The sequence below is a fragment of the Juglans regia genome, chromosome 7, assembly GCF_001411555.2.
Source record: "Juglans regia cultivar Chandler chromosome 7, Walnut 2.0, whole genome shotgun sequence".
Lineage (NCBI taxonomy): Eukaryota > Viridiplantae > Streptophyta > Magnoliopsida > Fagales > Juglandaceae > Juglans > Juglans regia.
In genome coordinates, this window is record NC_049907.1 from 43,421,453 (window position 1) to 43,445,804 (window position 24,352).

At 37.3% G+C, this 24,352-nt stretch overlaps 4 protein-coding genes across 9 annotated transcripts; 2 read left to right on the forward strand and 2 right to left on the reverse strand.

The window, feature by feature from the left end:
* The first annotated feature begins 10 nt into the window (after positions 1-10).
* LOC109001935 lies at positions 11-7,401 on the forward strand. 6 transcript variants are annotated; one of them, XR_004802008.1, is made up of 9 exons: positions 11-347; positions 742-904; positions 1,220-1,394; positions 1,946-2,004; positions 2,671-3,492; positions 3,615-3,677; positions 6,196-6,486; positions 6,593-6,674; positions 7,154-7,170. XR_004802008.1 is itself a non-coding variant. In XM_035692287.1 (9 exons), the coding sequence occupies exons 2-8, from the start codon at positions 776-778 to the stop codon at positions 6,637-6,639; spliced, it is 1,575 nt and encodes a 524-aa protein (XP_035548180.1). In that variant the 5' UTR covers positions 12-347; positions 742-775; the 3' UTR covers positions 6,640-6,674; positions 7,154-7,269. The 6 variants fall into 6 exon arrangements, 5 of the variants coding, with proteins under 5 accessions (XP_035548180.1, XP_035548176.1, XP_035548175.1 ...); XM_035692287.1 differs by having other exon boundaries at positions 12-347; positions 6,604-6,674; positions 7,154-7,269; XM_035692283.1 differs by having other exon boundaries at positions 18-347; positions 3,598-3,630; positions 6,618-6,674; positions 7,154-7,401.
* A 2,899-nt stretch (positions 7,402-10,300) lies between these two features.
* Positions 10,301-10,819, reverse strand: LOC109001936. Its single transcript, XM_018979448.1, has one exon. It carries the CDS (start codon positions 10,817-10,819, stop codon positions 10,301-10,303), a length of 519 nt encoding a protein of 172 aa, XP_018834993.1.
* Positions 10,820-14,644: 3,825 nt separating this feature from the next.
* LOC109001992 (developmentally-regulated G-protein 2) lies at positions 14,645-19,911 on the forward strand. Its single transcript, XM_018979534.2, has 12 exons — positions 14,645-14,782; positions 15,154-15,241; positions 15,471-15,538; positions 16,046-16,122; positions 16,568-16,748; positions 16,980-17,036; positions 17,463-17,537; positions 17,724-17,843; positions 18,480-18,650; positions 18,956-19,069; positions 19,186-19,356; positions 19,596-19,911. Exons 2-12 carry the CDS (start codon positions 15,172-15,174, stop codon positions 19,689-19,691), a joined length of 1,200 nt encoding a protein of 399 aa, XP_018835079.1. The 5' UTR covers positions 14,645-14,782; positions 15,154-15,171; the 3' UTR covers positions 19,692-19,911.
* A 1,068-nt stretch (positions 19,912-20,979) lies between these two features.
* On the reverse strand, positions 20,980-23,056 carry LOC109001993 (putative pentatricopeptide repeat-containing protein At5g37570). Its single transcript, XM_018979535.2, has 2 exons — positions 21,891-23,056; positions 20,980-21,782 (listed from the first exon to the last, which is right to left on the reverse strand). Exons 1-2 carry the CDS (start codon positions 22,921-22,923, stop codon positions 21,145-21,147), a joined length of 1,671 nt encoding a protein of 556 aa, XP_018835080.2. The 5' UTR covers positions 22,924-23,056; the 3' UTR covers positions 20,980-21,144.
* Positions 23,057-24,352: the final 1,296 nt, after the last annotated feature.

The window sequence follows — 24,352 nt, forward strand, 5'->3', positions numbered from 1 at the left end:
TCAGAACTCGCGAGCCTCAGCAATCACTGTCCGGACTCCAAACCCACCCCTGAATTTCAGATCAGAATATGTTTTTATTTGATTCCGAACCAGTATACGTATGGGGGAGGAAACACAGCGTACTGGAAAAGCGAGGTCTAAAGAGGCTCTTCTCTCCCTCTCTCTCTCTCGGATTATCTGGCTCATCCATTCATTCTCGAGTTCCTTTTCGTATTTAAGTAGTTTCTCTCTCGCTCTATTCGACAACTCGTTTTCTCAACTGGACGCTCTTTTCTGACTTGCTCGCAATCGGTACGTTTCAGCGTGGCGTTTCAGTTGAACTGACAGAGTCACCACTTAGTCCTATGGTAAGCCCAAACCACCATGTTCCTCTTGTTTATTTAAATTGTCAATTCAAATTATGCTTCGAAATGCAACATTTTCGAGTAATTCTCAGCTTCTTTTTTTTTTGGTACTATTTCATTGAATTTTTTGTTCAAATTTTTTATAATTTGAAGTGTTTTTTGTGGACTTATGCACTGAGATTCAGTAGCATCTAAAGCAAAGCTTAGTAGTAGTTTTCAGTAACGTTGGATATATATATATATATAGAAAATTGAAATTGATAGTATTATTGTGTTTTTTTTATTGTTATAAATTCTTGTATGCTTGAGTTGCACGTGGATAAAGTTTTAATTAAGAAAAAAAATTCACTTCGAATCATTTGTTTATTTTTACTGTTCATTTGTTTTGTATGTTCAGTTTGTGTATTTGAGTTGCATGTGGTGGGTTTTCCATGGAAACAGTGGTTGGAGTCGAGTGGAATGATGAAGGAAAGGATGAAGAGAACGGGGTTGAGAAAAGTAGCTCTGCTCTGTCTTCACCAAAGCAGATTGCCGATCCGGTTATCTACAAGCTTGTCCGGGTACATTTTTTTCCTTGAATAAGTTGTATTCCACGTGTAAATATATTTATAATCATCTTGTCGATGCTGTTGCTTTTGTTTAGATATAAATTAAAATGAGAAACCGGTTTCTCTTTTCTGGCATGAAAAATGTTGAACTGCTGTTGGTTGAGATGTAGATATTGAAGAGCACTTTGTTTATTGTTTTATATGAGAAACTTTTGTCTGATATTAAAGGCTTGTATTTATGTGGTGTTCTGATGAATGCAACTAGACGCAGCTTAAGGGCAAAGCAAAAAAAAAAAAAAAAGACCTGATGTCTTAATTGATATCCAGGTTGAAGGAGATGGGAGATTAGTGCCTGCAACCGATGATGAATTAATGGAGGTTGGGGATTTTCTTGAAGATGACAAGAGTGAAATGCATGATGTTGCTGACACTGTGCAGACATTGGGCTGCATGTGCAACGAAGGGTTGTCCTCTGAGAAGACTCTGATAGAAAGCTCAGAAGGTCTGCTCATGTTATCATTTTACTAATTCTTCCAATTTTACTTTATTAATACCCGTCATTTGTAAAGACAACTTAAAGCAGATAGATACAGATTATGTGCACTTTGTAAACTGTTTGGATCAATTGCATCTTAATGTTACAACATTCTGGATTTAATTTCGCCGATTAAAGTTTTTTGGTATTAGAATGCCATGCTCACTACATTTAAGAAAATAATAATTTGAGTTTTTAGATAATGTTTAGGCTGGCACAAGGGGGTTGGGTATATAGGGGCTAAATTTTTGGAAGTTCATCTATAGTTTTTTTTTCTTATAAATATTTTAAGTTGATTAGAGTATTATTCTCCCTACATATAACAAAAATAGGAATTTGAGCTCTTAGATGTTCTGTTAATTAATTACATCATCGAATGGATTTTTCCAACTTACTGGAAGCTCGGTACTGGATTTCCTGATTAGCAACTTGGTTTGATAAGTCATTGGACACGTGTTTTTGATATCATGTTTCTAGTTCCATGTAACTTTCATATCTGAATAATCAATATATGCCAGGTTTATTGAAGTCGAAGAACTCAAAAGTTGATGCTTGTAAGCTAAATGCACGGCTTGAGGTATTGGTTGCCTTTTTTAAAAGTTATATAGCTTCCTCCTCTGTTTGAGAACTGATTGGGTTATTGATTAGCTGTCATTACTTACATGATTTTTTGCATAACCACTTGTTGAATATTCCTGCATTAATGCTGCTATGTCACACATATCTTTTTTTCTTGTTTGAATTTTATTTTTAATATTTTAATGTAGTAAAATAGCGATGATTGAATTAATTTATGTGCAAGCTTGTGTTATCATCCAACAATGACATATAAAAAACAAATTATGCTACAAGGATATGCTTAAGCATTCTGCGTTGTCAATTCTTTTCTTCATGTGTGTTATTGCATTCATTGCACCAACTCATGTGTTACCCTTAAGGTAAAAAATCAACATATTGGAGTGCTTGTTTTGAGTAAAAACATACCACGTGTTTTCAATGGAATTTGATGAGATGAAAAAATAATGTTATAGTGAATGCATAGGAAAATATCTAACATTTTGGAGTGTAGTAGATGGACATGCTTGGCTAGGAACTATGCGCATTTTGTTCATTTTTTTAGCACCAAAGGTTGTTGAAGAAATTAACTCTGCTTTGTAAGTTACTTCCTCTTGTTGTTATTCCCAATCAGCATTTTAATTTGCTTGGTACTGATGAGAAGCTTCAATTTGGAATTTCCTTGCAGGAATGCTTTCCTTCATCAACTTTAAGTTTGAAGGACAACCATATCAATCAATTTGGAGACACAGGGGGGGTGCCAAAGCCTCCTGATAAAATGATGGAAAGTGGATCATCTGCTGCTGCTGTCTGTGCTGGTTTGAACTTTGATTTTTCCAAGTTAAAGGGGGAGATTTGCTTGGATAAACTATCAATTAGAGAACTTCATGAAGTGTTTAAAGCAACATTTGGGCGAGAAACTACTGTCAAAGACAAGCTTTGGCTTAAGAGGAGGATATCCATGGGATTGACTAACTCTTGTGACATATCAACCACAATGTTCATGATTAAAGATAACAACTTGGTGAAGAAAGGTGATGATGAAGGTAGCAAGGATGTGGATGGTTCATTCACCCATGATCCATCAGTTGGAACAATTGATGTAAACTGTAAAGGTTCACCAAGTAGCATTGGCAGCCAATCTGAAGACCATCAAATTGGTTCTGGCAAGAAATTAAGAAATCATGGTGTGGATCTTGATAGTGGAAGTGAGCAGCTTCATACAGAACAGAGGACAGCAAAAAGAATGCGGAAGCCCACCAAACGATATATAGAAGAACTATCCGAAGTAGATTCCAGAGATTATAGCCAAAGGTTGATGAGCTCACCTAAGAATGCTGGACTTGGCCAGATCGCCCCAAGATCTTTTGCTAGGCCCGTTAGAAATGTGCTGTCAGATGGGAGAACTGTTGTCACTCGGTTGGACTCTCTTGGGGGACTCGGTGTTCACGTTCCATACGTTTCTCGGGTTCGAAGAAGCCGTCCAAGGAAAAATGTCATGGCTCTTATGGTATGTGGTACCTTTTACACCAGAGCTATACATATGTGGCTTTGTTTATCTGGATTTTATATTTTTGGGTTTTTGTTTATTAAGCATATTGTAATCCTTTCATAGCACTCCTTCCCTGCTAGATGTCAAATGAGTCAGGTATTGCTTCACTGTGTGCACGGTGCAGTTGTAATTTAAAATTCCAGGTGCAGTATTGTATGCTTACTTTGGTCTCTCTCTCTCTCTCCCCACTGACACTTTTTTTATTTGTTCTGTTTTATTTTCATTATTGTTCTCATGATCTATTCCTTTGAAAAACTGCAATTTTTGTGTTAGTTTGTTCCATTACCTGATCTATAATGCCTCCCACTTGATTATTGAAGGAACTTAAAGCATGTGCATGTAACATGGGCTAATGATCGCGGATTCCATTCTGTAGTTTCTGACTCTTTGCCCGTATCAACTTTAGTGTGTTCTCTTTGAAGGAGCGTGTTGTATATTCTGATTAGAAGATTTATGCTATAGTACTGTTGGCATGTTTATCACACTTTCGTGCATTTTTGGCTTATAGATGTTTTTTTAACAAAAACAAAATGTACTGCACTTAATTCTGTAAAAATGGTATTCATTTAATAGTTTCCCTATACTTCAATGATCAATATTTTTATTCATTTTGGAGCTACGTTGACGACAAAGGGCTTTTTTCTTTCTCTCGAATAACTTTTAAGTTGTGTAATTCCACTGGGGCATTGTGCTGTATGATGCCATTACCATGAACAAAGAAATACTATGGGAGCTTCTGTACAAGAAATAGGACTACAAGAATGATTGGACTGACTTACAGAACAGGGAAAGCAAAAATCTAAATAATAACAAGAGCAACCAATGCAAATTGGAAATAGAAACTAGTTTGGAGGTGAACTAGTAGCTCTGTGTTAGCCAATTCATGTATCCGCAGCACACCCCGAGATTGGTGTCACTAATTCCATCTAAATATGCTTAGCACGGACATAACCTTCAAGGCATGTCAGTACCAATGATCATATTGGTAAATTCCCATACAATGAATAACATTGAATAAATTTGCTGGTAATTGGACGCCAACTAGAAGGATCTCATTTCAGTTTCATGGCCAGCACATTAGCATACTTGAAACAAGATTACTATCATGCTCAGGCATAGAATGCTCATAGATTACTCACCAAAATTCCATTTAAGACAACCCATTGGATGAGTTCCCTAATGGATTTGTTGGATGTCAACTTTAGGGTTTGTTTTCAACTAGCAGGTGCAATTATATTTGAAGTATATAACGAGCAGGTGAGCTTGTATTTAAATTATCATAAAAGAATATGAAATATTTTGTAGCATTGCAAGGAAAGCAATCAGAACATAGCATGTCGCATTAACTGCTGATGTGCTCAAGTTTTACCTCGTTTGGCAATCTTGTGCTATATTAAATTTTTTTTTATTTACTATGGGTTTTCTTTATTTTTTGGCTATTGGGTCTTAAATTTTTTCGCTGATATTTAAATTCTGTGCTTGCTTAACCATGAACTTTTTGAGGAATTGAGCTACATGCAAACCTTCTAGCTAATATGAAGTCATACTTTTGCCTTGATAACAAACAAGCGATGATTAAACAACACATTGCTTTCCTTAATTAGCCTAGGAATAATTGTAAGTGATGTAACAGAATCGATTTGGAAACTTATCAGTATCTGTGACTGGTGCTTCGTTGTGTTGGAACAAGAAACATTTCAACAGCAATTGAATATCATATAAATGGGATGTGATAGAACTGCACAAAACCTTGGGGTGTGTGTTGTAGTTTGTTTACTTGCATAAGGAAATTTAAACATTTAGATTCCGATACTAAACCGAAACATGGGTTAGATTTGGCTAAGCTGAGTCCTGACTGGAGAACTAACAGCATGCAACTATGTTTAATCCAATTTGTTGGTATATTTGGATTTTATTTTTTCACACTAAAATATTCTTACTACAAAACAAATTCGATTTAACTTTCAATTGGTAGAAGTTCAATCCAAGTGTCATGGACATGGCAACTAAACTGGTAAAGAAAGCCCTTAGTGTACGCAGTTCTCAAACAGATGAGGATATTGGGAGCAAAATTTTGAAAAGGAAATCTTTTGTGGATCAGATTCGGCAGCCGGTAAGATCACATTTGAGTTTATCACATCGTGATGTTTTCATCTTTGATTGGATAATAAGTACTTACTGATGGAGTTGTGAGAATTTCTGTCTAGAAGAAAGTCTCATGTCCGTGGTCTTCTGCTTCTCATGTTGAGATAGAAGTACGGTATAGTGCTCTGGTGTCTGTGACTCTGGATGATGTTACAGGCCTATTTCATGAATCATGTTTCCAGGCAAGTTAAAATAGTCTGTAGTAATGGCAGCAGTCTCTGTGGATAATGAGATAAAGCAGCTGATATGGTTTCTTTAACCTCCCCCAACTATCAGCTGCATTAAGGGGGATATATATCTTGTATCTGCTAAAGGATTTGATATGTAGGTGAGATTAATTGAGATGGTCTAACTATATCTATTAAGTTTGGTGCAGCATTTTTTAAAATGATTATTTTGCCATGATCTCCTGGTATGACATTTCTTTTGAGCAATTGAGTGCTATGTTATCTTTTGTTCTTGCAAGCAGTTGCATTTTTATTTTTATGGTTAACAATAATTATTTTTCCAATGTAGTTCTTTGCTGAACTAGAGAAAGATAGGCAGCATTCTGTAATGAGCAGAAGTGAACTGGAAGAGAATTTGAGGAGGACACAAGCAGATTCTTCCGGAGATAATTCAGATGATAATGTAGTAACTGTTCCCACTGCAAAAGGTGGAATGAGAAGGAAGCATCATCGAGCTTGGACTCTTGTTGAGGTTATGAAATTGGTTGAGGGTGTATCCAAGTGTGGAGCTGGAAGGTGGTCTGACATCAAACGACTTGCTTTTGCATCCTATTCATACCGCACATCCGTTGATCTTAAAGTACAATTTGTCTTTTTAATTTTGTTCTACCCAATTAACACTTATTTGACATTGTTATCTTTGATATGATCGGCAATTAATGTTACCCTTTACAAATACTTTCAAGGCTTACTGCAGATTTTAACGTGTAGGACAAGTGGAGGAACCTGCTAAAAGCTAGCTTCGCACAGGCACCTCCAGATGATGTGGTAAGCATTCACACATATTTTTTTCACATGCTTTCTTTCATTCAAGTGGCTTGTGGCTGTGAGTCGGTGGGTGGGTGGGTGTTGAACCGAGTAATGCTACATACAGTCGTGAAATGCGCAAGTGCCGTACAGTCGCTTTGAGAAAGAGTGGGGTCCACTATTAAAAAATTAATTTCTTTTCATGTGGGTTCCATATTTATTCACTTATTTTAAAGTAACTGCACGTCGTTTGCACACTCACGACTGTAAATATCGTTTCTTATATATATTACTGTCTTGTATGATAGAATGCGCTTGACCATTATACAATGCACTGCAATTAACTATCTGAAATTACTTCATTGAAGGAAAACATGATACCAAAATTATTTCGACATATAATTTGGATGTCTGGGTTGAAGTTCTCGAATCATTGCAGTTGTTATTCTTGTTTCTCTGTGGCTAGTTTAGCTGATGTAGTTTGTGTGGTTGAATAATAGATGAACTCGCGGAAGCCCACTTCAATGCCGATTCCTGAGCCGATTTTGGAACGGGTGAGAGAGCTTGCTGAGACGAATGCACGGGTTCCTCCAAATCTTGGCACAAGCAAACCGACTGTGGGTAGTAGAAATTCGCAGGATACAATGTCTGGATACTTGTAACATTTGTAAATAATACCGTTTTTGTATTCCAAAATGAAAATAAAGTTACTTTTTTATCTTTAGGCATTCTAAAATTGGTTCCTTGATACATATTTTCATGATGCTTTGCATGGATGGTTGGTTGTAGGCATTAAAGAAGTTCAATTGAAGAGCTATGAAGACGGGAAAAAAAAAAACATTTTATATATATAACGAACATAACATTTTCAAAAGAGAAATAATTTTGTTTTATTATGATTTTAATTATAAAAGCTTGCTTAGTAACACATTAATCACATTGTTCATATGGAAGTCTATCTCATCAATGCCGAGCTTCATTTTCATGTTTCAATTAACATGAAAACGTATTTGTACTTTGACTTTCTTTTGTAGGACTGTAATGAATCCGCTAATAAATTACATTTAATATTTATACATGGATTTACATAAAAAATATTTTTTAATTAAGAAATAAAAGAAAATAAAAGAAATAAAAAAAAAATCCCAATGGGAGCTCCAAGCGAGAGCTTCGAATGGGAAGACTAGTATTATCCTTTATAAAATAGTATAACTGTTGCCTGTTGGACTGCATATTCCCCAGAAGAATTGGGCCGGACTATAAGAACCAGAGTCCCGTGGACCTGAGAATCATGAGCTTGACGAGCGAAAGCTAAGATTAGGGGTGTAACCGGTCCGGTCCGGTTTTGGATAAAATCTAGGACCGAACCGGTACGTACCGGTTTTGTATTTTTCAAAACCGATTACGCACCGGTTACCCTCCTAAACTGGTACTTTCGGTTTTACCAGTTTTCGGTCCGGTCCAGTCCGGTTTTCCAGTTTTTTTAAAATGTAAATTTCACAATTTGTCATTAAAAACTTGTTTATAAAAAAAAAAAAAAAATTGATTTAAAAAAAACTGTTTATACTTTTATTAATATATTAGACTATATAATAGTATTAATATTAGACTATTGGTATAGTTATAAGTTATATATTAGTATTAGTTATAAAATTTTAGTGATTTAATATTAACATTTTATGTAATAATTTATAAATTATAATAAGAAATTATTTCATATATGAATATATATATGTTATATATAAAAATTCACATAAAAATTTATAATTATACATTATATATAAAACTTATATATATATATATATATTAATATTTAATATATATAAAATATTTTGTATAAAACTTATATATAAAAATATTATTTTTTTATTTTTTTTAATCAACCGGTCCGGTCCGGTTCGGTCTAGTCCAAAAAATCCTGGAACCGGCCTGTTTTTACATTTTAAAAACCGGTTCCGGACCGGACTGGTTCAAAACAGGTAAAACCGGTCCAGTTCGGTCCGGTCCGGTCAGGTTTTCCGGTTTAGATTTACACCCCTAGCTAAGATCATGGAATTCTATTCGCAAGGGTAAGAAACCCATAAATAGCCGTGTTAGGATGCCAAACTCATCTCAACTAATTTCAATTCATCATTATAATTTTTTCAAATTTCAACACAAAATATATTAAATAATTTAACTTTTTCAAATTCTAAAATAATAATAATATTAAAAAATAATATTTTATTATTTCAACTCAACTCACTTCAACATCCAAACACACCCTTAATGAAAATTTAACGACGTAACGAACAACGAGGTCAATGATCTTTAGCATTGATTCCTAATAAACTACATCCCAGGAAAGATGGCAAGGAATCGTGCCGGAAATCTAATTCCCACAAAACGGAGACATTTATCTTGTATAATTTTTTTTATATATAAATAAACGATTTTATTAAATATTGATATAAGTATACAAGAAGATATAAAAGTACGTTCTATCTATGTGAAATCAACAGAGACAATGAAGTCATGCAAATCGAGGCCATTAAAGTCTATAGCTATGGCCCATATACATAAGGTTCTAATAAAAAAAGCTCTTAGTTCCTCTATTGAGGGCTTATTGTCTTCGAACGTCCGTGCATTGCGCTCCCATCACAGACATCACAGAATACAGACAATGACCATTTTTCACACCACTTTGATTTGTCTAATGCCTCTTAAATTTGTCCAGCTGGCCAAAAGTGCATCTACCGTAGCGGGCATAACCCAAACTAAGTCTAATCTGTTGAACACTTCATTCATAATACTCTAGCAATCTCGCAGTGTAGTAAGAGATGATCCACAGTTTCACTAGAGTTCTTACACATGCAGCACCAATTCGCTATGATCACCCTACATTTTCTCAAGTTATCTGTTGTCAGGATCTTACCCAAGGAAGTTGTCCACGTGAAAAATGCCGCTTTGAGAGGTGCTTTATGTCGTCAAATCCTTCTCCATGAAAACTGATTATTCAGCAAGTGTGTGAGAGCCTTATAGAAGGAGCGAACCGAGAATGTACTTTTGCCTGCGGGTATCCACTACAACATATCAGCTCGATGGTTGCTCAGTTTTGTGGAATACAATAGACTAAAAAAAAACCTCAAAGTTGTCCACTTCCCAATCTTAACCCGCCCTATTGAAATTGATGTTTCATTGAACTTGCTTCCCTGATGTTACCATGAGATCAGTAACTAAATCTTCTTTTTAGCATGCAACTCGATAAATAGAGGGAATAGGTCCTTTAGAGCATCGTTTCCGCACCATAAGTCGCTCTAGAATATAATCCTATAGCCCTCTCACAAAACAAATTTTGTGTTTTGAGTAAAAACCCCCATTTGCGCATGATATGCTTCCATACTCACACTCGAGCCCCACTCACCTTTATAGTGCACCAAACCCCCCAACAAACTTCCATATTTGCATTCAATCACCAACTTCCATAGGGATTCTGGTTCCAGATTATATATCCACATCTATTTTTCAAGTAACGCTTGATTTAAAATTATCAGATTTCTAATATCCAACCCATCAGAGGAGATTGGGGAGCATACATTGTCCTAACCAACTAAATGGAATTTGAATTTATCTCTCACACCACTCCACATGAAATCACGCTGAAGTTTCTAAATTTGGTATGACACACCTGTTGGAATAGGGAATAGAGACAAGAAATAAGTTGGCAAATTAGACAGCGTACTCTTAATTAAGGTGATCTTGCAACTTTTCGACAGATACAATCTCTTCCATCTTGCCAATCTCCTTTCTATCCTCTCAATCACCATGTCCCATATTAGAATAGCTCTTGAGGCAGCCCCCAACGGAAGGCCAAGGTAGTTCATGGGAAGAGAAGAAACCTTACATCCTAGTGTGCTAGCCAATTGGCTTATGTTGTTGACCTTTCCAACTGGTACCATCTCTGATTTGTCAAAATTCACTTTCAAACTGGACATTGCTTCAAAATAGAGTATAAGAGCCTTCAATGCCCGAACTTGATTTTGGTTTGCCTCGCAAAAGATTAATGTATCATCTATAGACAACAAATGAGAAATATTAATAATACCCATATTGGGGTCACCAATCGAGAAGCCAGCCATAAAATCATTATTAACTAATGCCGAGATCATTCTACTAAGCGCCTCCATTACAATGAGAAAGAGAAGTGGGGACAATGGATCCCCTTGCCTTAAACCTCGGGTGCTTTTGAAAAAGCCAACTTGGTTGCCATTGATCTAAATTGAAAATTTTGATTTTGATATACACCATATGATCCACAACCTCCATCTCTCTCCAAATCCACACCTCCCAAGTAGGTACAGTAAGAAGTCTCAGTTAAGATGGCCGTATGTCTTTTCCATATCTAACTTGCAAAGGATCCTTATAGTGTCATCTCTTAATTTGTTGTCCAGGCATTCATTGGCAATGAGCACCACATCTAAGATTTGTCTACCCTTTACAAATTCATTTTGGGGGTTTTGTAATAATCTTCCCGAAAACCTCCCCAAGGCAATTTGCAAGCACCTTGGAAAATATCTTATATTCACAAGGCTAATAGGTTGAAACTCCTTTACCTCTAAAGCCCCAACCTTCTTAGGTATCAATGCAATAAAAGTATCATTAAGGATTTTCTCAAATTTTCCAGCCAAGAATAGTTTGTGGAACACATTCATTAGATCCTCTTTCACTACTTCCCAGCATGTTTGAAGAAGTCCATAGAAAAGCCGTCAGGACCAGATGCCTTGTCTTTGACAATTCTCCTCACCACATCATGAACTTTCACCTCCTCAAAAGGCCTCTCCAACCAAGATACATCATGTGGCTCAATAGATTCAAAACTGAGGCCATCAAGCTTCGGTCTCCACCCCTCTTGTTCAGTAAACAACTGTTCAAAAAAATCCACAGCATGCTCTCGAATCACCTCACCCTCCCTACATTCCACTCCATCAATTTTCAACATCTCAATGGAATTGGTTTGCCTATGAGAGTTAGCAATTATATGGAAGAACTTCGTGCTTCGATCCCCTTCTTTCAACCACAATGCTCTTAATTTTTTAAGCCATGAAATCTCTTCTAATAGGATAACCCTTTCTAAATATGCAACCAACTTTGTCTTCCAAGATAACTCTCTCGAGGAAAGGACCTGATCCTCTTGTATCCTCTTTAACTCCTGAATCTCCTCCAACTTGATCTTCTTACGTTCTCTTATGTCACCGAAAGATTGAGTATTCTAAAGTTTTAAGTCTATTTTTAGAGCTTTCAGCTTGCCTATAAAAATGAAGCTAGGGGTACCGTTTATTTTTAGAGCTTTCAGCTTGCTTGACTCTATCAATGAAGCTTTCAATTTTCAGCCACATATCCTCAAACTTAAAGTATCAACGCCATCGTTGAATACCTCTACAATCTAGCAAAATAAGGAAATGATCCGAATAGAGATGGGGTAGTCTCTTTTGACCTACATCCTAATAATGACTTTCTCATTCTGGTGAGATAAAAAATCTATCCAGTTGAGACCATGTACGGTTATTAGACCATGTGAAAATACCCCCCATGAGAGGAAGGTCCACTAGGCTCAAGTCAAATATACACTCAAAGAAGTCCATCATTACTGGTCATAGTCTACTATCTCCCGAACATTCACTTGGAAATCTTATGACATTAAAGTCACCACCTATTCACCATGGAAGGTCCTACCAACTGTGTATTCTAGCTAATTCTTCCCACAATGCTCTTTGGGTACTATCTAAATTTGACCCATAAATACTTGCAAAAGCCCACAAGGAGACAAAGTAACATGCCACTGTAAACTCTCCTATGAATTCCTTCATTTTCTCTACCACCCTTTTATCTCACATCACCAATACACCTCCTAACGCCCCATTCGATGCCAAGTACACCAAATCCATATGCTCGAAGATCCAAATACTTCGCACAATTCTTTTAGAAATAAATCTCAGTTTTGTCTCCTGCAAGAATATTATGTACGCCTTTCACTCACAAAGTAAGTTTTTTATTTGGAGACGCTTATTGGCTTCATTAAGCCCGCAGATATTCCACGACACAACTTTAGGCTTCATCAGGGGAAAACCTGCCTCTTCCCTTTGGATCTATCTCGGCTAGAACTGCCCTCATAATTTAGTGACCATGTTAGCCTCTTCAACTCCCTCTATTTTTTTTATCCGACTTTCTTGAGCTAAATATGCCTCACTTCTATGGCTGTAAGTAAAGCCATAAATTATTCCTCAAAGCCTTCACATTCCATTCCCACACAATGTTAAATTTCCTTCACCTTGTGTAGAACCCAGTCCGAAACATTATACTTGTCTAGTAACATGTAATTCAGAGGTATAGGCTCCCTCGCCTCCTCCTTAAAAAGATTTTTACCCTTCCAGACAGACTCATTGTTCACCGGAACGTAGGGGTGGGCAGAGGGGGCCCTCGCCCCACTACCCCACCCCCGTCCTCCCCGCCCCTGCATGGGTGGGCGGGCTACCCCGCACCGTGGGGTGGGGCCCCGCATGGGAGATCCCTAGAGGGGCAGGGTGCAGGCTGACCCCAGCAGCGCCCCACCCCCACTTCGCACCCCTTTATTTAATATAAAAAATAATATTTTTAATATTTATATAAATATATTGTATATAGATAGAAACAATTTGTTAAAAACTTGAAGTTGAATTCAAGTTAATGATGTATAAGTCTCACATTGCTTAAGTATGACTATTGTATTGCCTTTACCTCCTATATAAAGGTTGACTTAGGAGGCCAAGGCAATCCATTAACTTGAATTCAACTTTTTAACAAATTGTATATATTTATATGAATTATTTATATAAATATAAAAAATAATTTTTTTTTGGGACTGTGTGAAGCGGAGTGTGGGGCGGGGCCTCGCTGGGGTCAGCCCACCCCCCGCCCCTACTATGGGTCCTCCATGCGGGGCAGGGGACCCCACCCCAGCATGGGCGGTGAGGGGTAGCCTGCCCACCCATGCGGGGCAGGGCGGACGGGGGAGGGGTAGTGGGGGGCGGGCCCCCACTGTCCACCCCTAACCTAGATCCCTTACGAAGGGCCCCTACGGTTTGCTTATCCACCATCGTCGTCGACTTCTGTGCCACCGTCAATAGTTCCTCCATTGTCCGCAAGGGTCGCGCACTGTTTGCCAGTAGAGGTACGAAGCTCTTGCCATTAGGGGCCGCGGGTCTCTCCCTTTATGCGTTCTCCACACAGGCTGGGTCGCCGGCCTCTAAGTTTATTTCTGCCCCATGAACTAAGGCCTTGATGAGCGGCCTAGTTTACGTGGGCTTCCATTAGTTCGAGTTTCTCCTATTTTGTTGGGCCCAACTACATTCAGGCCCACCTCTATTTTGTTCTACCCATTTGTAGCCAAAATAGATACCGTTCGAGTATTGGGCCTTCTTTCCTCCACTCCTAAGTCCCCCACCAACTCCCTTCTTTCCAGGCCCATAACGATCAGAAGTGACTCTTACCACCCAAGCCACCTTTATCTTCAGGTTGTAGGTTTTCGAAGATGATAGGAGTACGAAACATATTCCAACAATAACTATTACTTGTAAGCTAATATATAAACTCATCACTTGTGGTAAGATCTGAATAATTATAAAAAAAAATTAAAGTATAAGTTTTATTTATAAATTGATAGGATAAAGTTTTCATATTAGATAAGTGTTATATCTATAAAAAGATTCTATAAAAATAAATATACAAGCTGACACAACTTTATATGGTATGTTAAATGTACTTTATAATAAAATTAGTTTTACAATCAAATATATTATATCAAGACACTCAATTTATTAATTTATTTTTATAAAATTTATATATAATTAAAGCATTTATCTTCGTGTTAATAACTTAGTGTGTGAATTCTGTGAGTGGATTTTTATTTTAATTAATTGGGTAGGTTTAAAAAATGTTCCTAGTAGAAATTGGTTATTGAGCCACAAAGATTGGGCCTCTAATAGAGCCACATGCAATTCCTTTCCCTTCCATATAATCCAAGACCTACTCTTCCACTTCTCCCCCGTGTCACTGCAATTTTGCAAATATCTCCTCTCCGATCCACTCCTGAGATTGCCGGCAACTGAGTCACGGTGAGTCATCCACCAAACGTGATAATTTATTCACTCTCTATCTGCGATTCATTTGTGCTCCAGACGATGCAACTAACATAAGCTGCTTAGGAAAACCAATCAGCCCCCTTTTTATCCATAGGATTTACGGTTCCTTTGGTTGCTGAGAAATCGCAAGAAAAGAACAAGAGGATCGAATTGAATTGGCTTCTTCTATTGTTTCTAACGCTGCCTTTTTCTTTTTCTTTTTTTGTTCCTTCCGATGATTTCTCAGCACTACTTTATGTGAACTTATACTTGACTGGTTATCGAAAGTACTACTAGAATATTTGTAATTTTGTACCCCTAAAAGTTAAACCATTTTTTTTTTATATTGATTTTTGTGGTTACAGCTGAAGTGATCAGGAAAAATGGGTATCATTGAAAAGATCCGAGAAATCGAAGCCGAGATGGCTCGGACCCAAAAAAACAAAGCAACGGGTACTATTAATTGAATGCTTAGTGACTAATGAGTCTGAGATTTTTATTCTGGCATGCTTTAATGTTATGTTTGTCTGTCTTTCCCAGTTTCGTTTTGTTTAATTACTATTGTCCAAATCTCAGTCTTTGATATAATTTTTTTCTTTAATTATGCCTACCCTTATTGAGATTCTTAGTAAGATGTTTTTATTTAGTGGGTAAAATGTACTTTGGTCAATTCAATATGCAGAATATCATCTTGGTCAGCTCAAAGCGAAGATAGCAAAGCTAAGGACGCAATTGTTGGAGCCTCCAAAGGTATGCTAGTGGTTGGTTCCTGTTTCTAAATTCTCAAAAAAAGAAAGAAAAGAAAAGGAAACAGAAATATTTCCAAAATGCGGTATACGTATGCTTTTCTGAAACTGTTTATGAGAATAATTCTTGAAAAGAAAACGCTTTTGAAGAAAAAAATTGTTTTTTATTTAACAAAACCAGTGAAAACATCATAATTGTAAGTTTTTTTTCCCTTTTAAAACAGCTTTTAATATTTTTTTTTAAATACACTCAAACAAGCCCATAGTTTCCTATGTTAACGGTTGAATCCAGATTAATTATCACATAATTCTATATTTTTGTGCTCGTTCAAGGAAGAAATGCTAGCATGTGTGGCATCTTGTAATTTTAAGATTTAGTGTTTGCTAGCCTTATTTCTTTTGTTTCTTTCATATTTTAAATTTCATGTACTTTTTATGGCCTTCCCATCAGTGTAGGCTTGTTAACAAGTTCAAGGTGCAGTTTTTATTGTTAGTTTGAACTATGAAACAGGGTTCTAGTGGTGGTGGAGAGGGTTTTGAAGTTACCAAGTTTGGACATGGACGTGTTGCACTAATAGGATTTCCAAGGTTTGCCATCTCATGAACTGGGCATGCATATAATCTTTTAATAAATGTCGAAAAAGTAATGTAGGACCAACTTTTTTCTTTGTGATTTTTGGCCAAAAGCTAAGTCACCCCCTTCCCCCTTTCTCTCATGTACATGTATGCAGAACTTTCTATAAGTCACCAAATGCATGTGTGCAGAAGATAGCGAACTTTTTGCTATGTTTTTGTTGTGATTTTTGGCCAAAAGCTAAGTCGCCCCCCCTCCCCCTTTCTCTCACGTACATGTATGCAGAACTTTCTATAAGCCACCAAATGCATGTATGCAGAAGATAGCGAACTTTTTGCTATGTTTTTTTCACCAAATGCTTCTGGTGGATCTGACAACATGCAACAGACATTTCTTTCTGAACTTATCAAAAAACAATATGTATGTCTGAAGAACTTTCTGTTCCTAATATGTTTGCAGTGTGGGGAAGTCGACACTTTTAACCATGTTAACGGGCACTCATTCAGAAGCTGCTTCTTATGAGTTCACAACACTTACTTGCATTCCTGGGATTATACACTACAATGACACTAAAATTCAGTTGCTCGATCTTCCTGGTATCATTGAAGGTGCATCTGAAGGCAAGGGACGTGGGAGGCAGGTAAAATCCTTCAACTGCTTTTTATCCTGGATAATTATGAATCATTTGTATATGAAAGTAATCTTAAAAGCTACTAGAAAAGGATGTTTGATAAGCTTTGTGTGATTGTCTTTTTGTCTTAAATCAAATATAGATGACATTTTTAATGGTCACTTGATTCTTTCATTTACAATCTTCTTAATATATCTTGGTGTCATGAAGATTAAATAATTTGATGACTGTTTCTCTCAGGTTATTGCTGTTTCCAAGTCTTCAGACATTGTGTTGATGGTTCTTGATGCCTCAAAGGTAAGTATCTTTCTAGCACTAGTGATTAGGTCACCTAGCAGACCGACCTATATGGTTCAGTCGTGAAAGTTTGTCCCCAGTTGGGATATTCAAAACCATCTATTATGAACGTGGGAGGAATCCATAGATATAGTGCCAGAATTTGGGGATCTACTGGTTACCCATGGGTATTCTACTGGGTCCAATATACTTTTTTTTTGTGTGTTACCTGTTCACATATATGACTCAGCTATTTGGTACTTCTTCCTGTACTGTTGCACTTTCCCAGCCTTTAGTTTTACTGTCTAAATTCAACCTTTTCCCATTAATTTTCTCCATTTAAATTCGTTTCTTTTCTCTACCTTGTGCTGCTATTAGTTATACTATTTTGCACTTTTGAATTTTGGATTATGTTATTTTGATTTTCTGTAAAAAAAAATGTTTCAGAGTGAGGGACATCGGCAGATATTGACAAAGGAACTGGAAGCTGTGGGCTTGCGTCTTAACAAGAGACCTCCTCAAGTACGTTATTTTCAAGAATGTTTATGGAATATCTCACTCTTATGGATAAAAAAAGGATGTTTATGGAATATCAACATTCTCAAGAGTTTTTGTTTGAAGCTTTTCACCTGCATTGATTCTTCTCTTCGATTTGTTTGTCCATCTACTGGAACCTTGGCTGGCTTTATAATTTTGTTTTATTGGCAGATATACTTCAAAAAGAAAAAAACTGGAGGCATTTCATTCAACAGCACTCTTCCTTTAACTCATGTGGATGAAAAGCTTTGTTATCAAATTTTGCACGAATACAAAATCCACAATGCAGAGGTACTCATTTTGAACTTGGATCAATTATGTTCATGCTTTTGCACCATCAATGGTGTTAAAAATGATTTATAGGAGAATTTTATTGCTTAATTGAGTAACTGTGTGGAGTATCTCTTATAGCATCTTCATGTCTTGAGAAAAAGTTATCGTTGATGGCAACTTCTAATTTCACCTTCGCATATAACTTCCTCTTCTGATTTTCTGCTTGCATCTTTTACTTTTATCTCAGCATGTTTAATTTACCCTTAAAAATTGTCTGATTCACACTTGTCAGGTTTTGTCTAAAGACCCGTTTTGAACTATCCATCCTTGGATCCCACATAACTCATATGCAAATATGTAAGTAGAAATAAGTAAACAAAGAAGGAAAAATTGAAAAAATGTAGAAAGCAGATAAGGGTTGTGATTCTAAACCTCACAGAGGAAGACTGGATTGTACTAATCAAACAAAAAAAATGAGGAAGACTGGATTGTGAACTAGTTAGCAGGTGCGGGTTACCAGATACAAAGTTGTTTACATGTCTAGCTTAGTCTGATCTTCTTGTGTTTAGAATGATTGTTTCTCTTGCATATTACTTTTTATCCACTAAGTGTCCACACCTTAAAGTTGTAAGTTCTTCACTGATTTTGTTGCAGCTGCTATTTCGTGAGGATGCCACAGTGGATGATCTTATAGATGTCATTGAGGGAAACCGTAAATACATGAAGTGTATATATGTTTACAACAAGATAGACGTTATCGGTATCGATGATGTTGACAAATTAGCCCGGCAACCTAATTCTGTTGTCATTAGTTGCAATCTGAAGGTAGGTTTTATGCTTCTAATATATGCTAAGTTTTGAGTGGTTTAAGTATGGAACTTTGGAGCAAACATATCAATTCCTAATACCAGCAGCGATGATATTGAGTGGATTAGTGGATTTTCTCCTTGCAAAATGTGTTTTTGTTCCCATTTTGTTCAATACCAGCAAAACACATGTTACCCCTCATCTAATGCACGCCCAAACAAATGATATAAGGCCTAGTTAGTTTTTGCATTATATTACATATTGGTTTTCATTTTATGTGAATGGTTTAATAACCGATACAGCTCATCTAATTGCTTATGCAGCTCAACTTCGACAGACTACTTGCAAAAATGTGGGATGAAATGGGGCTTGTAAGAGTTTACACGAAGCCACAAGGCCAGCAACCTGATTTTGCAGATCCTGTTGTTCTTTCTGCTGTATGTTGCACCCGCCTCTGTTCAGATCTCTCTTAATTGGTGGATTTATCTATGTATTGGAGTTTCTTGTTTTTCATCCTTTTTTTTAATTCATCACTCTTGGTATGTGATTTCAGGATCGAGGTGGCTGCACTGTTGAAGACTTTTGTAACCACATACACAGAAGTTTGGTTAAGGATGTGAAGTATGTGCTAGCTTGGGGTACAAGTGCGAGGCACTACCCACAGCATTGTGGCCTTAGTCATGTTCTTCAAGATGAGGATGTAGTTCAGATTGTTAAGAAAAAGGTATATGTAAAGCTATTTCTTTTGGTTAGCAGTCTGATGGGGAGGCATATTTACTTGCAAACTCTTCATGGCTGCTTCATCATTGAACTTGGACCCGAGATTCTTTAATAAATACTGCTCCCACAGTTTTCACGATTTTTCTTATTTACACCATTATCTCACTATGACAAGCTTAGTATATAGCATTACTCGTGTGGTTTAAATAAAGAAACTAATCATTTGTGATTTGCATTAACCAGGAAACGGAAGAGGGAGGAAGAGGTCGGTTTAAGTCGCATTCTACAGCGCCTGCTCGGATATCTGATAGGGAGAAAAAAGCTCCATTGAAGACATAATTACATTGACGGCATGGAAGATATATTTTTGAGGTGTTCATGATGAAGTTCTCAAATCTGTACGTCAGACCATTCTCAGCTGGTTATAATGACAAGCTTAGTTTAGCAGATTTTGTATTCATAAGTTTTTTATTGGATCTTCAAAACGAGGGAAAGGAAACGAGAATCTTGGGTTGAAAAAAACAATCATTTTATTTTAGAATTAGATTTTTTCAGATCCTATGGGTGAAAAACCGGCTGCATTCACCCTCGCGGTGAGAATCTGAATAGATTTATAAGTTTATACCTGTGCCAGCGACTGCGATGAAATTATTGTGTTGGGTGAAAATCTGGGCCGTCTGGATTAATCGGATCTGGATTCAAAAAATTGGGCCGTCTGTATTAATTCGGGAGGATAACCGGATTGAAGATAACCGGATTTAATCTGGATATCCAGATTGTAACTGGATTTATTAATATTTGAAAAAAAAAATTGCTTAAACTTTAAAAAATATTTTTATAGCACTTTTTTTAAAAAAAATTATGATATCACGTTTAAATTGCTCTGATTTAAAAATTAATAATAATTTAAACACTTTTTCAAAAATTTTTTAAAAAATAAAATAAATAACAATGAAAAATAAATAATATTATTATTACATCACAATGCAAAATATTAATTTACAAAGAACAAAATAAATAATAATATATCATAACTAATTAGACTAATACAATGTTACTATTCTTCACATCATAACTAATTGGAAGCATATTTAAAAAAAAAAAAAAAAAAAAAGAGATCCGGTTATGGATAAGCAGGTCATAAAACCGGATCCGGGTTTCTCTTAACGGCCGGATACACCCGAATTCTGGGTTTTAGACCATACACCCGAATTTTGGGTTTCAGACCAGATTGAGAAAAAATGGGCCCCGGTTCTACACCCCGGCTTTTTATCAGTTAATTGTAATGAAAATGGATATATAACTCCATTTAATTATCTGTCGTCATTGAGGAGCTGATCTCAACTAAAATACGTGTTACATTAGAACACGATTTAGTTGTTTCGAATTGTTCAGGTCAGTGTAATTTGTAAGAGCTCCTAATTATATTCTTTTATCATCTGTTGGGGTTTTGCCGTTTTGAGTTTTTCTAATCCCCACGCCCCTTGTCACAGCATCGATTATAAGGAGGTCCAACATATGGGCAACAAAGGGAGACGAGTTTTGAAAATGACTTGCCGTTTTTTTCATGAATGAATCAATGATAGAATGTGCAGTGCTTGACAAATTCTGATGGGCTCTCATATAATTTCGTTATCTCAATGACATGTTTTCAGTTTAAAGACAAGCTATCACTACAGTGTGCCCTAGTAACTTCTATGATTTATGCAGAAGGAAATCAAAGAGGCAAATCGCTTGGTAAAGACACTTCACATGTTCCATTATATTGATACCATAAGTTTGCAGGAAGTTTCTAAATCCAGCTACACCCAGGAATTTTTCTCATATCTTTTTCCCTCATCATCTGCCTCAGTCTCTCTGCATCATCCCATTTATTCATTGATGCATAAGTATTTGCCAAAAGCACATAATTTCCCGTATTGTCGCGCTCTATTTCAAACAGATGCCTGGCTGCAATCTCACCCAATTCAGCATTACCATGAACCTTACAAGCTGATAATAATGCACCCCAAATCGTTGCATCCGCATTACCTACATTGCCCACTATAAGATTATATGCCTTTTCAAGCTGCCCGGCCCTTCCAAGGAGGTCAACCATGCAAGCATAGTGCTCATTTAATGGCTCAATGGAATACACTTCAGTCATCAGCTTAAAATACTTGCACCCTTCTTCAATTAGTCCTGCATGGCTACATGTATTGAGGACACTAATAAATGTGACCTGATTTGGCTTTATTCCTTCTTTCTGCATCTCTGAAAAAACATCCAAAGCTTCTTGGGTCTTCCCATGGTCAGCAAGGGCTGTGAGCAATGCACTGTAAGATATCACATCTCTGTCGCTCATTCTGTTAAATTCATCCCTTGCTTTGTCTATCCTTCCAAATTTTGAATACATGTGGATGAATGCATTGGATACAAAGTGTGTCCGATCTGCGATTATTCAACAGATGAGGAAAATAGAAAACAATCGTTCACAAACAAATAACAATATGTAAAATTGAAACTCATAACGACAGCAGAATCATCACAATAACTTACTGCAGCACCCTTCCTCCATATGCTTGGCTAATATGTTCGCCATTTCAATGTCGCTTAATTGCGTACATGCTGAGATAGCCCCCACCATCGCCACCTCATTGATTTTTACATTCTCTTCCTTCATTTTCTTATACATTTCAATGGCTTCTGTAGCATATCCATTCTGTGCATAACAAGCCACCATTGCTGCCCAACATGACACACCTGGCACCGTTATCTCATCAAACATTTTTTGGGACTCGACTACATTGCCGCATTTCCCATAGCCAGCTATCATTGCAACCGATGCTACCGGATTTTTCTCTTGCATGCCATCATACAGTTTCCTGGCTGCTTTCATGTCACCATAATTTGCGTACCCAGCCACCATTGTGGTCCAAGAAACCTCATTGCGTTGCCCCATATTATCAAACAACAACCGAGCCTCATCCATCATACCCACCTTCGTATACCCACATATCATGGCCGTCCAAGTCACAACATCTTTATCATCCATTCTATCGAACAAATCCCGCGCACACGATACGAACCCACTTTTCGCATACACATCAAGAAGCGCAGTTTGTACGAACTTGTTTCCCAAGAAACCCGATCGCAAAACTTTAGCATGGATCTGTTTTCCTGCAGAGATTGCCGGGATGCGAGCGGAAGCATTGAGCACCGAAGAGAAGGTGAACCCAGTTGGCGAGACACCCACCCAGTGCATTCTAGCGTAAATAGAGAGGGATCGGCTAAAATGATCGTGGAAGACATGGGAGCGAATTAGGGAGGTCCAAAGGAACTGGCTTTTACAGTGGGGTATTTGGTCGAACAGGAGGCATGCGTAGCAGAGGTTGTCACCGGGAAACTGGAGGAGCTGGATGAGAAACCTAGTTAAGAGGTGGTTGTAATGGTGGGTCTTAATTAGGGTTTTGAGTAAGACGGTGTGGGTTTGTTTCAGTTGGCTAACGGTTTTGCTCGCGCGGATGAAGTGGGTGATGAATCCTGGACTGTCGTAATATGAGCGGAGGTTTGCAGTACGAGTGGGTAACATGAACTTCAATCAATGTCTCTCAGGAGTCCGACCGGACATGACAACGTATTCAGGGGGTTTTGTTTCTGTTTCTTCCCGCCGGTCGTCGTCTTCTCTCATGACCGTACGTGTTTAGGTTGACGCATGTCTTTTAACTTTCTCAACCCATGCCTTTTTAAAATTTTAAACTAATTAGTTTAAAAATACAATGAATAAATCTTCTTCACACACTACTGTGTGAAGAAGCCCCAGCACACCTAAAGTGTTGGGTGAAAAAAATAATAATAAATAAATAAATAATTTATGAAGGGTGTGCTGCGGCTTCCGGCTGATGCGCAGCACAGCCCAAATACAATTAGCTTAAATTTATAGACAATCAGGGGTAGGCAGCGGGTGGTGGCTGCCCCGTTCCCCCATCCCTGTCCCCGCCTAGGTGGGGTGGGAGATTTGCTCTGCACTGACAAGGGGCGGGACCCTCTGCCCCGCTCCGTAAGTCCCCTGCCCCGGCCAACCAAAACCCCCCCCAAAACTCAGTTTCCCGATCTCTCTCATCCCGAACTGTCTCGAACTCTCTCAATCTCTCTCATCCTAAATTCTCTCGATCTCGTTTGTCATGAAAATAACAGACGTCGATTGAGAGGACTCGATTGAGTTTGTTGTAACAGACACCATTGAGAGGAATCAATTCCATTTGCCATGAAAGTAACAGACGTCGAGATAGATGAATCTCTCTTAATCTGGGTTTGTTTATTGTTGTAAAAGACACCGAGATAGATAAATCTCCATTGATCTGAGTTTGTAACTTGTTCTGATGTTTGGGTTTGTTGTAATCGATTGGAGGAGCCGAAAAGGGGAGGGGAGGGTAGGAGAAGGGGCGGACGGATGGAGGTCCACCCCTGCACCCTGTGCAACGGACGGGGTACCCCGCCCCTGCATGGACGAAGGCGGATTATGGGGGAAAATTCTCCACCCCTACCCATGCGGGGGACGAGGACTGGGAAGGGAAGGGGTGGCCCGGCCCCGTAAGGGGCGGGTAGCACCCCTATAGACAATGACTCTCGGCTTCTTTTGGATAATAAGAGTGTGTAATTTCAGAATTATAATTTTTTTAAATTTTTCTATAAAATATAATAAATAATTAAAATTTTTCAATTTTTAAAATAATAATAATATTAAAAAATAATATTATAATAATATTTTATTTAATTTTTAACTATTATCTAAACTCACTATCCAAACGGTACTTTAATGATGTGTGCTAGAGTCACTTTAATATGTTATATACGAGTATATTTTCTAGTGAGTGTGTAAGACATAATCCACACTGATTTAACAAAATTTTATTTACAATATATAAAGTTTTAATTTTTTCTTTACAAAATAACTTATTTCATACAAATTAAGTTCATTCAAATGATACCCGTACTGAGATGACGACTGCTTGCACAAA

Bases quoted from the DNA above. Each gene is read 5' to 3' on its own strand.
- LOC109001936 (XM_018979448.1), bottom strand. From the start codon at position 10,819: ATGGAGGCGCTTAGTAGAATGATCTCGGCATTAGTTAATAATGATTTT.
- LOC109001993 (XM_018979535.2), bottom strand. From the start codon at position 22,923: ATGTTACCCACTCGTACTGCAAACCTCCGCTCATATTACGACAGTCCA. The intron at 21,783-21,890 runs GTAAGTTATTGT...GAATAATCGCAG, and splicing joins TATGGAGGAAGGGTGCTGCA to ATCGGACACACTTTGTATCC.
- LOC109001935 (XM_035692282.1), top strand. From the start codon at position 776: ATGGAAACAGTGGTTGGAGTCGAGTGGAATGATGAAGGAAAGGATGAA. The intron at 2,005-2,670 runs GTATTGGTTGCC...ATTTCCTTGCAG, and splicing joins AGCTAAATGCACGGCTTGAG to GAATGCTTTCCTTCATCAAC. The intron at 3,493-3,614 runs GTATGTGGTACC...CTTCCCTGCTAG, and splicing joins AAAATGTCATGGCTCTTATG to ATGTCAAATGAGTCAGGTAT.
- LOC109001992 (XM_018979534.2), top strand. From the start codon at position 15,172: ATGGGTATCATTGAAAAGATCCGAGAAATCGAAGCCGAGATGGCTCGG. The intron at 18,651-18,955 runs GTAGGTTTTATG...TTGCTTATGCAG, and splicing joins TCATTAGTTGCAATCTGAAG to CTCAACTTCGACAGACTACT. The intron at 19,070-19,185 runs GTATGTTGCACC...ATGTGATTTCAG, and splicing joins ATCCTGTTGTTCTTTCTGCT to GATCGAGGTGGCTGCACTGT.